This window comes from Maylandia zebra, linkage group LG7 (genome assembly GCF_041146795.1).
Source record: "Maylandia zebra isolate NMK-2024a linkage group LG7, Mzebra_GT3a, whole genome shotgun sequence".
Lineage (NCBI taxonomy): Eukaryota > Metazoa > Chordata > Actinopteri > Cichliformes > Cichlidae > Maylandia > Maylandia zebra.
Genome location: NC_135173.1, coordinates 18,397,045 through 18,409,076, shown reverse-complemented (window position 1 = coordinate 18,409,076; position 12,032 = coordinate 18,397,045). Strand labels below are relative to the sequence as shown.

Genomic DNA, 12,032 nt, shown 5'->3' with positions numbered 1-12,032 from the left:
CATCAGTCTGGTTGTGTTATTTCCATTAAAAACGTGTTGTTGTGTTAGGGTATGTGTAAAGTAAATTGTGGAAGGACTGTTAAAACTGAACTACCTCGGAAGCATATAGGCTTTTAATGCCTCTTGTGTACTACAAGCATCAGTGCTGGTTGAGTTTAACACTGTTAATATTCCTCATTAGTTCGCTCCTGTATGAAGTGCACTTGACACTCTGCTATAATGTAGTAAAATAAGCAATAGCCAGGGCATAATAAAATGTCCAGACAAAACTTTGAATTAGAATTTAATTTTTGTCTGTGTTCCTATAAATATTTTGACGCTCACCGTGGTTACTGTTGCGTTGCGGGAAAAATAATTATTATTGTGGGAGTACGGCTCACGATGTAGCCTCTAGGAAATGTAGTTCGGCAACAATCGAATCCCGAGAAAGAGGCGTAGCTGCGTTTGACTGTCGTGAACGTCAAGTCCCATAATGCAACTGTGACTAACTACGTGCGTAGATGTCCGATCCGAAGACAAACCAGTAGCTTTTAGCTGCGGGACATTGAATGACTTTGTACCCGTGTGCGTTAAGAAAGTTCTCTGTTTGACAGGTTTAGAATCGGCGCTAATGGAGGCACTTATACCTGTCATAAACAAGCTGCAAGACGTATTTACAACTGTCGGCGCAGACACAATCCAACTGCCGCAGATAGTTGTTGTGGGAACACAGGTGAGAGACGTCACTTTGCTTGAAAGCTAACTTTTAGTTAGCCTGCAGCAACTTATTGTTTTGACTCTTTGTTTTCACCGCAGTTTTTCTTTCACTTTCACGCAGACACAGTACTATTAACTGTCCATAAAAGCATAACGTGGATTTTTAATTGTTTTAGTTTACTGCCATAGTAAACTAAGCAGGGTTACGGTTGACAGTTTACAGTAGTGTTTATCCACATGTTCTAGCCTTGTGGTTAGTCTCCAGAAAACAAAATCAAGTGCTGTTTTTCTTAATCTAGTTACATAAACAATTTGACCAGCCGTCTGTCGTTTTTATGGAAAACACAATTTGTACTTACGACTTTATGAATAACCTAGACTAAATTTAAGTTTGCCAATTTCTGAAGAACACCTATCTACAACTAGTGCATCCCATCAGTATTTTATCTGCCAATTCTTTAGAGATTTAATATACTATTAGTTATATTTATCGCATCTTTGTTAATATTACAGCGGTGAACAATTAATTAAAAACGTCTTTCACCCTACTGTACCCAAGTGCAATTTAGCAGCACCACAAAAACTATTACTGACATGAAGTCAACATCTATAATACAGTTTCTCACTACCTTGTGGAGTAGTGAGACATTGAAGCCTAAGTGGTTTAAAGTGGGAGGTTTTGCCTAAGGCTAATGGGATGTGACTGTCTCAGACGTATTGGCAGGGATGTGAGGGTGTTAGAGTAAAACCAGGCAAGCCAAAGGATGTTTTTGACCCATTAAGACCGGATGCAACGTGCTTGTGTCTGTTCTTTTAATCTTTGTCAGATCAACTTTAGGTTTACTGCTACAGCTGCTGCTCCTACTGTGGAAGATTACCTGGCCGTTTATGTGCATTTTGCTAGCTATGTGAAGTATTTCACTTTACACACAGTTTCGTTAGAGATGACTCAACTACAAACTGAATCAAGCCTACAGCGCTATGCAAGTGTCTCCTTAAATATTGAAGAATCTGGGCAAGTGGAGAATAAAAGAAATCGTCACAGGCTTAAAAACCTACCTGTAGCAGATGCACAGTATCTGAAAGTCATGTCCTTAAGAAATAGGGTAAAAGTCCAGCAGTGACCTGAGAGCTGCATCTGGCTCTTCAGTTGATACATCTAGTGTTCACCAATCAGAAATGGTGGCTGTCAAGAAGCATTTCTTAAGGAACTGAAAAAGGTAGAAAGGCTGAGCTATGCCAACATTACACAAAAACTGAACTGAAAATCAGCAGGTCTTCAATTTCAAATCATTCAAATCCTACTCCTGAAGACTACTTAAAGAAATTGCAAGAAAGTTTGCCTTAGAGAGTTCAGGCTGTGAAGAAGAATAAAGGTGGTCATATGAAAGTTTGACTTTAAAGCTCATTAGAATTTTACAAATTCTGTTTCTGCCTTATGTACTGTGTTTCCATATATTTTTGCAGGTTTAAATAATCGTTGCATTTATTTCCCTCTTTCCATGTATGAGGGGTGGCTTGAGACTTTCACACAGTCCTGTATCAATGGAAACACCATCCCTTATACTGGTGTTAATGCATTATAGCGCTTCCCTCCTGTGTAGACAAAAATAGTGCACAGGTTAAAAAACTTGAATGTTTGTCAGAACTCCAAACTTTAGTTCCTAAATTAATACTAGTTCCTCTACTAATGCCTGAAAACATTTGTTCAGCGAAAATGGGCTTTAAAAAATAGTGTAATGCTAACCTCTCATGGGGCTTCCTGTGTGAGAGTATTGGTTCATGTACAGCAAATAGAATCAGACCAAAGTGATGCTTTTTGCTGTTTCTGACCATGTAATTAAAAATGATGTTCGATTAAATGAAGCCCTGATTAACCACACCGGTAAAATACATTTATTATGGTCGGGAGGTTTTTCTTTTGTGTGGGGCACCAAAATCTCGTCTGTGAATGCAAAACTCTGTGTCAGTTAAGAGGTTTTTTTTCTGTATGCTGAAAACAACTTTTTCTGGCCAATGAATGAGTCATTCATACTTGAGCCTTTTATATGAGGTGATTTTGTTCTCCACCCAAAAGGAGGGAGTGTGTAATTGGGTTTGTTTGACTGTTTGTTACCAGTCTGGTGTCCAGTTTTCTAAGTACTGTGTTTAAATTTTGCATGGTGGTAGATACCAATAAAAGCTCGAGCTGATTTAATTTTGGTGAAAATCGGGTCAAGATTACGCCCTTTGGGGGGAGTTTTGTTGTTTATGATCTTGTTGTTGTTACTTTCTACAGAGCAGCGGGAAGAGTTCGGTTTTGGAGAGCCTGGTTGGCAGGGATATTCTGCCACGAGGGACTGGTGTTGTCACACGCCGGCCTCTCGTCCTCCAGCTAGTGCACATCGACCAAGAAGACCGCAGAAAACCCACAGAAGAGAATGGTAACATAACTGTCCCCTCTTCTAATTTTTATGTCGAAAATGAACATTTATATTTTTCTAAATAGTTAGTTTTAAAGTCAACTTTTTACACATTTTCAGCCTTTGGTGTTTTCTAACGCATTTTTCAGACTGGCATTTGTTTAGTAGTTGGATTAGTCCACTATGCTTCCAATTTTCTGACAAAATTTACAGCTTTAATAAAATGTAAAATAAAGGGAGCTCTTTAAACAGATTCTTAATTGCTTTTTATTGTTAGAGCAGTTAGAGTGACTTCGTATTGATGGTGTTATTATCTCTGATTGAGAACAGATGCCACCCGCTTCTCAGTAAAAAACAAAAACAAGGAACTGAAATGTGCCAAGATCCTGCGTGTAGTTTGTCCTGCCCTCTGGGAATGACTGCAGAGTTACTCTGCATTACTGCAGAGTCTCATGCAGGGGCTGCAGATTGCCGAGTTAACTCTTTTCTCTCCTGTCGTCTCTCTTTAACTGCAGAATCCAAGAAAAACGGACGCCTTTACAAAGGTCTCCTTTTCCCATGTTCTGTATCCCACTGTGTTTGTATCTTATGTAATCAGCCCCCCCACCGAATCCAACGCTCCCCACCACCCATCTCTTTTCTGTATTTGTCCCCATCTTGCTTTGTATTTGTATAGCTTTTCCAAAACTGCAAAACCATGTGGCTTCATCTCATGCCCTTCCGCCCAAATAGGCTGGTGTCTGTCATTTGAAGTTTGTTAGAGAGAGTTGGCATATTCTGGTCAAAAAATATACAATTGTGTTGAAAATAATTATAAGGGCCTCATAGAGCAGCTTCCTTCAGATGAACAACAGACCCCAACCTGTTGATTATTGCATCAAAAATCAGCTTACTTTGATTTGTTTTGTTTTTTTAAATAGCCTTTCTAGGTTTCTGCTTTCCAGAATGCACTTTATTTTTGCTTTAGGTTATTTACTTCCTTTACTGTTATGTGAGAACAGCTCTTCAGCTGTGGCGCCTTCTCCTCTGAAGAGTTTATCTTTCACATCCTTGCCGGCAGAAAACACATTTAAATCAGGGATGTAATAATAGTAACGTTTGTCTCAAGGCCACATCTATCACGTAATCTGTATCTAAAACATCTGTCCTCGACTTTGTATTTCTGCAGGCATCGATGGAGAAGAATGGGGCAAATTCCTACACACCAAAAACAAGGTAGACTTTTCAGCCTATTCTCCACAAGGTTAACACTCTCATGCCCATGCTGTACTGTGTATTAGAAACATCTGAATATTTCAAATACAAAGGTGAAAAAAGACACATCTTTGTTCTTTGCCCCATATTTACTTTGACACATATGCATTGAACAGGACGACATTTTCTGGTTTTGCGGCATGCCTCAAATGTAAAACATGTTACAGGATCAGGCACACACACCCTTTCAGCTGCTAAAAATATCTTTTTGGCCACAGGGCTAATGTCCTCCAAAGCTACATTGTGTCTTTTTCTGAGTTTCATTTACTGTAGTTCTTCATGTTTGAACAAATAAGCTCTTATGAGGTGCTGAGAGCCTCGTGATATCAATTGGATTTTCTCAGGATTTCTTTGTAAGTGTTCCCTGTCATGTACTTTCTGCTCCTCCCGGCTGTCCTTGTCTTTTCAGTGTCAACAAATGCTTTTTAAAATTAATGTTGCTCATTCTTACCCCCTTAATATTCATGGTTAAATCATCTTTTCAGATCTACGCAGATTTTGAGGAAATCAGACACGAAATCGAGACAGAAACGGAACGAATTTCTGGCAGTAACAAAGTGAGTGTCAAACATGAATGGAGAAAATGGATGAGCTTTAAATGTCCACACCAACCTGAAAGGTGCTTTATTATGTTTGCAGGGAATTAGCGATGAACCCATTCACCTAAAAATCTTCTCTCCACAAGTTGTGAATCTCACATTAGTGGATCTTCCTGGCATCACCAAGGTAAGACAAGTTTGCTAAGCTATTTGTACGTTTTATAACAGGAACTAGGAAGCATATTGATCCATATTGTACATTAGCTGATTTAATGATTTTTTCTTTCTCCTTGCTCATGTATCTCTGTCCAGGTCACATTCATTGATTATTCAGATGAAAGCTAGTTACATGTAGCTTGAAAGGACTGATAAGTGTTAAATAAATGTGCTTACATGAGTAGTTATGTGGTTGTAGGCTTTAATACCCCACTGCTATTTATTAATCAGCTGTGGTCATCTGCCATGGATAAAGTCTACTTGTATTTGTTAAAACAGGTACCAGTGGGCGATCAGCCAAAAGACATAGAGATCCAGATCAGAGAGCTGATTTTAAAGTATATCTCCAACCCCAATTCAATCATCTTGGCTGTGACTGCTGCCAACACAGATATGGCGACATCAGAGGCTCTCAAGGTGGCCCGTGAGGTTGACCCTGATGGTAAATGGCATCCCTGTTTTGCTTTGGTTTCCTCTTCTCTCCTGGTTGTTTTTAGTTAAATCAGCACAAGCATTTATTTTCATTTCTCCCTCCCACAGCAGTGGTTTTTTTAACATTGGGTTTGTGCGTTCTGTGTTTAGGTAGGAGGACGCTAGCAGTGATAACCAAGCTTGACCTGATGGATGCTGGTACGGACGCCATGGATGTCCTGATGGGCAGAGTCATCCCTGTTAAACTGGGCATTATTGGAGTAGTAAACAGGTATCGGTGCAGTGAGTGGTCACACAAGGCAAAACTGCGCCTTTTAAGTTCAACTCAGCCTCATAGTTATTTTTGTTTGTGCACTTGATCAGGAGCCAGTTGGATATCAATCAGAAGAAGCTGGTGGCAGATTCTATTCGAGATGAACATGCATTCTTACAAAAGAAGTACCCCTCCCTCGCAAACAGAAATGGAACCAAATATCTGGCTAGAACATTGAACAGGTATGAAAGTGATACATTATGTATGTATTTAAATTTGAAATATTGACCTTTTTTTTAGCCTAATTGTTTGAGTTTTAGTCCCTTCCTGACAAGATGAAACAGCACTGGCTACACTAGTCCGTAACAAGCCTGCCGACTTCCTTTCTTATTACCACAGGTTACTGATGCACCACATCAGAGACTGTCTCCCTGAGCTGAAGACGAGGATCAATGTGCTGGCAGCGCAGTATCAGTCTTTACTCAACAGTTACGGTGAACCTGTCGAGGATAAGAGTGCCACGTTGCTGCAGATTATCACCAAGTTTGCTGCAGAGTACTGCAACACAATAGAGGGCACGGCCAAGTACATCGAGACAGCTGAACTGTGAGTTACACAACTCTAAACTGCATTTACTTTGTTATGCCACCAAGGGGCGCTAGCATCATACTTTCCTTAATGAAAGCCCATTCTGCATCTGAGTGTGCTTTAATGTGGTCCTTTCTCCTCCTCAGGTGTGGTGGAGCACGGATTTGTTATATATTCCACGAGACGTTCGGTCGCACGTTGGAGTCAGTCGATCCTCTGGGTGGTCTGACAACCATTGACGTGCTCACTGCAATCAGAAATGCAACGGTTGGTTTCTGTGACATCCGTTGATTTGATAGTCTTAAAAGGCACTTTTTTCAAAGCTTACACTTTAATTGCCTTTGTCAGGGCCCGAGGCCGGCTCTGTTTGTGCCCGAGGTTTCGTTTGAGTTGCTCGTGAAGCGGCAGGTCAAGCGTCTGGAAGAGCCCAGCCTGCGCTGCGTGGAGCTCGTTCACGAGGAGATGCAGAGGATCATCCAGCACTGCAGTAACTACAGCACGCAGGTCAGACACGCCCTCACCAGCGACTAAAGCACAGAGGTGTGCTGTAATTGCCGAAGGTTGTAACATTAGGCTTTCATTTTGATTGATTGTTCATCATCTCTGCAGGAGTTACTGAGGTTTCCAAAGCTTCATGATGCTATAGTAGAGGTGGTCACATCCCTTCTCAGAAAAAGGCTCCCAGTCACAAATGAAATGGTCAGGAACTCCTCACACTTGTGGTATTTATAAAGGAAGTTAACAAACAGCCCCTAATCTGAAAAACCTATTTTCTGAATCGATTTTCAGGTACATAACTTGGTTGCCATTGAGCTGGCGTATATCAACACCAAACACCCCGACTTTGCTGATGCCAGTGGCCTTATGAACAACAACATCGAAGTAAGAGATTGGCCACTACTTTCATTTACATTTATTTAATGCAGTGTTTGTGTAATCCTCTTTTGTCACCTCACACTGATTGTTTTTAATTATGATTTTTCTTTTCCAGAAAAGGGAGAATTTTCTCTTCTTCTGCTTGTGATATTTTTCAAAATTTTGTTTTTGTAGGAGCAGAGACGGAATAGACTGAGAGATCTGCCCTCTGCCGTTCCCAGAGATAAGGTACAGTTTGTCTGTCTGAGAGTAACTGCTTTGTGGTAACGCACTTTAACTTCTTCTTTCCTGCATATGTAGATTTATTTAGTCAGGGCAAAACCAGCTGTTCACGTATACATGCATATATAAAGTTATAAGAATATAATAAAATATACAAATAAAAAAATTATGTGCTTTCAGTCTGCTTAACCTGAAGCTGCCCAACTTGTATGTCGGGCATTTCTTCTATCTTACTGTATGTAAGGCTCATGCACACCTTCCGCTTATAGCTCCTGTCCATGCTCCTCTCCTTTCTTCCTCATGTCTTTCTTTAGTCCCTTAAAGGTCCTGGGGGGCAGTCTCTCTCCCCCACCGAAACTTCTGCCCATGAGGGCGAGGTCACTAAGGTGTGTCTTGTTCATTTCCCCTGCCTGTGTCTACATCTGCCCACCCCCAGACTTTCTTTGATTCCTTTAAAATCAGCCAAACTGTGTTTCTTTGGCTCTTACACTTTGATTTGCATCTAACCCTATTTTCTGCATGCTGGTTGCACGGATAGACAAAGCACAATTCCCAGCTCAACTGAAATGACATGAGGTTTTTGTTTGTTTTGGGGTTTCTTTTAATGGGGAATTGAAGAAAACCTTACTAGCACTGGTAGACTATATGATATGGACACTCTTTGTAATTTTATTATATATTCACTCCAAAGAAAGATATTCAAGATCTGGTTTAGGTAAATCTGTTACATTTTGTGCCAAGAGCCATTACACTCAGGATTTATATCAAATTTTATATAGTTAAATAACTTTAAAAAGCCTTTGTGTCATGATTGCTTCACCCAGTCACACACTGCCTGTCATTTTATCCACACATTCCCTTTGCTTGCTCAGTTCACAGTCAGGACAATGAGCACCAATCTGGATGAACGTCTTTGTACTGAAGTCAAAGAAGACCTATGGCATGCTGATATTTGAAGCATGTCAAAAATTATCAGGAAATTCCTTCTGGATGTGCTCTGTTTTTTTGGGGTTTTTTTAATGTTGGATCAGCTGATGATTTTACTTGTTTTCATTACCTCTTATATCTCTCCCCTCTGTAGGGAGCAGCCAGTGTTTCTCAGAGCTCTTCTGTCAGTGACCAGACAGACAGTGGCACGGGCAACTGGAGGAGCATGGTGAGAAAGGGCGAGGAGATTCCAGCTGGTGACAGGGCCATGCCCCAGCCTCTTATCACTGCAAGTCCCCAGAAGGGCTATGCTGTCAACCTATTAGATGTGGTGAGAGCTCTGCATTTGTATAAGCAGGTTTAAAAATTGTTTTTGCTCGATGGCAATATCTGGTATTGGTAAAATGTTCTGTAGATGTATTGTAAGTGCACTAATCTGCCGAATATTATAGCTATTAGAGTTTCTCTTATTTCATTGTCAGCCTGTTCCAGTATCAAGAAAGTTGTCTGCTCGGGAGCAGAGAGACTGTGAGGTCATCGAGAGACTCATCAAGTCTTATTTCCTCATTGTTCGGAAAAACATCCAAGACAGGTAAGGATTCACGGTTTTTCATCTGCAACAGAGTAAACGTTAACATCGTTAATCCTTACTATACGTTTTACTGCGTTTGGCCTCAGTGTACCAAAGGCAGTGATGCACTTCCTGGTGAACCATGTGAAGGACTGCCTGCAGAGTGAGCTGGTGGGTCAGTTATATAAGACGACGCTGCTGAGCGACCTGCTGACAGAGTCCGAGGACATGGCTCAAAGACGCAACGAGGCTGCTGACATGCTCAAGGTGACAGATTCATCACAAAAAAGCATGAGCCAATGTCATACAAAGTTATATTTTATCCAGTAAATATAATATTGTGGCGTGTTGAGGGAGCAGCTAGTTCTCTCTCATCATGCCCTAGGACGTGCTGCTGTTTAGATGTTCTTGTTTTATTGTTTATGGTTACGTTACTTTTAACTATTATCTTAAATGTTGTGTTTGTACTGCGGTACAAAGTCACTGACAGTTATTGTTTTATAGAAAGAATGCAGTACCATAAATGAGTTCTGTTACGCTGTTATTGACCCTCGAAGCACAGTGTAGCACCAGCAAGTGTTTAATAAAGAGCTCCCCCTACCAGCTTGGGGTCAAACAGCAAGCTCAATCTGTGTGTGGAGCTTCCTTGTGAAGATTCCTCTGCATGCCACAATATATAACTTCTTTTTCCAAAGACAAAGAAATGTCTTATGAATTAGGAAAAGCCTTAACTATTTAGCATGCTTTGTTATTGCAACATTAGAGATATACATGGTTCCTCAGTGCTCTGAAGTTATTTTTTTTTTTTTTTTTTTTTTTTTTAAATGACATCAGAAACAGCAGTATGCGACATTACGTGATGGCAGAGCTTCAGTTCATCCTTTGTCATTTTTTTTTTTTTTTTTTTTTTTTTTTTTTTTTTTTTTTTTTAATAAATAGGACAGGGGGAATGAATGAGAGAGAGAGGGGGAGAGAAAGAAAGAAAACCCAAGGGGAGAAGAGACGGTGAGAAGGGGGGGGAAGAGAGACAAAAAAAAAAAAAAAAACTCCTGGGTCACCTGTATGGAGAAAAAACAAACAAACAAACAAACAAACAAACAGAGGAGACAGCAAACAACAAAGAGCAACATAATAATAGAGAAAACAAAGCACCATCACAATAAACTAGCTAGTCATAGATATCAGTATTTACTAAGTAATAAACGATATTGTGCAGCACGCAAGATAGACAGCGCACAGTGTGCTTTGAGGCAGCAGCCAAGAAAGCTTTAGTCCGCGTCTGTGAATACCCATGTGTGCATACCTGTGTGGATCAGCATGCTTGCATTCCAAAGGTTTCTCCATGTAATGATCTGCTAGGGAGTGTGGGGGGGCCACAGCCCCATCCTCCAGGGTGTGAAGCGGGTATGGAGGAGATCAAAACTCCAGACATCCAGAGGCCCCCAGAACACAAGAGACCATGGAAGACCAACAGAGGGGCAGCCGCGCCACTGTTCCAGTAAGAGCTGAGGAGAGTCCCAGATGAGGGCTCACTCAGCAGCCGCGGAGCAGAAGCCAGGGGGGGTTGCAGTGACGCGCCCGTGAGCTCCGCCGGCCCCCAGCTGCGCCTGAGTGACCGAGCCCTAGGCCGAGAGGCCGGGGGCACCCCACCTCCAAAGGGGCCCGAGCGAGCCCCAGGCCCCAGGCCCCGACAAGCGGCCGCCAAGGAGTGAGCCGGTGTGTACCCGGACGCCCACCCCCAGACACAAAGAACCACCAACACACCGACACCTGAGGGAGTCCGCCACCGGCAGGGGAAGTGGTGGTGGGTGGAGATAGGCCTCCAAACCTTGGAGGGCCTGAGGTGTCCCCAGAGAGGTGGCGTCTGATACCCAACCTGACATATAGACACAGACATACAGGCACACACAGACACAAACATCCATTCCCACCCTCATGCTCTCATATGCACTCACTCCACACTCAACCAACGTGGAGACAGACATAAAGAGACGCTGTACACACAATCACACTCCCCAAGCGTACTCTACAAACCGGGTCTAGGTACCCTTGCCCCTGGAGGGGGGAATTGCACCCAGACCCAGGTGGTGTTACCCTTTTCCCTGCGGTGGGGAGAGGCAGACCACCCCGACTCCGCAGCAGCAGGGAGGCCCCACACCCCAGACCGCAGTCGGACGGCCAACTCCTCCTACTAGCCCCCCCGCTCCAGCAGGCCGCAGAGAATGGGGGTGGGAGAAGACTCCAAACCTCCCTCCACCCGCTCATTGTAGTGTTGATGCATATAGTGCTCTGAAGTTATTGTTGCACTGACTGTTCTGTGAACACAGCATCTTTCTGTACAAACGTTCATTTAGACATTTGTTTGAAGCCAATATGAGGCACGAGAAATGAATCAATCTAGCAGATGATTTTTCAAATCTTTTTAGCATAAAAATCCCTCTACTTACCGCAGTAAATCAGACTTATGATTCTCTTGTGTGACTTGATGGAGAAACTGTACATCCCAGTATGATCCTAATGCGGTGTGATGACGACATTAAAATCAGTTATTAGATTACATCTGTCTTCTCATCTCTGTGTCTAGGCGTTGCAGAAAGCCAGCCAGGTGATAGCAGAGATCCGAGAAACCCACCTGTGGTGAGGATGAGCAATCTTCAGCAAGCTCTCTTCATCCTTGTGGGGACCCTCACTGTCTTCATGTGGACCATCCCACCTCCCTGTCGAGTCATGCAGCAGCTCAGGCTGTAGAGACAACTCAGAAATGCACTGGTGTGGATATGTGTATATGGAAACATAGTTTTAATGTACAGCAAGGAAGTAATAATCAGGGGAAGTACATTTTAGTCACTCGCCATCGGCATCACGTATACTTCTGTCCTAGATTATTATATTTTTCTTAATGTAAGTAAAACAGTACATAAATAATATTATACATCACGACTATGTGGGGCCTTGCTGAGGAATATGCGCTCCAACTGTAGATTTTGATTAAAGCTACAAATGAAAACTCATGTGACACCATGTATATGCCCTCTTTATTGGATTTTGAAGTAATT

General features: G+C 42.1%; 1 protein-coding gene across 3 annotated transcripts; it reads left to right on the top strand.

Moving 5' to 3' along the window:
* Positions 1-457: 457 nt before the first annotated feature.
* On the top strand, positions 458-11,987 carry dnm1l (dynamin 1-like). 3 transcript variants are annotated; one of them, XM_076885965.1, is made up of 20 exons: positions 458-712; positions 2,975-3,119; positions 3,614-3,643; positions 4,267-4,313; positions 4,838-4,909; positions 4,992-5,078; positions 5,387-5,549; positions 5,690-5,810; positions 5,903-6,034; positions 6,192-6,398; positions 6,527-6,647; positions 6,729-6,884; positions 6,990-7,079; positions 7,170-7,262; positions 7,431-7,484; positions 7,793-7,864; positions 8,560-8,736; positions 8,888-8,997; positions 9,084-9,243; positions 11,561-11,987. In XM_076885965.1, the coding sequence occupies exons 1-20, from the start codon at positions 611-613 to the stop codon at positions 11,615-11,617; spliced, it is 2,196 nt and encodes a 731-aa protein (XP_076742080.1). In that variant the 5' UTR covers positions 458-610; the 3' UTR covers positions 11,618-11,987. The 3 variants fall into 3 exon arrangements, with proteins under 3 accessions (XP_076742080.1, XP_012778077.2, XP_076742081.1); XM_012922623.5 differs by lacking the exon at positions 3,614-3,643 and having other exon boundaries at positions 459-712; XM_076885966.1 differs by lacking the exon at positions 7,793-7,864 and having other exon boundaries at positions 460-712.
* The last annotated feature ends 45 nt before the right edge of the window (positions 11,988-12,032 follow it).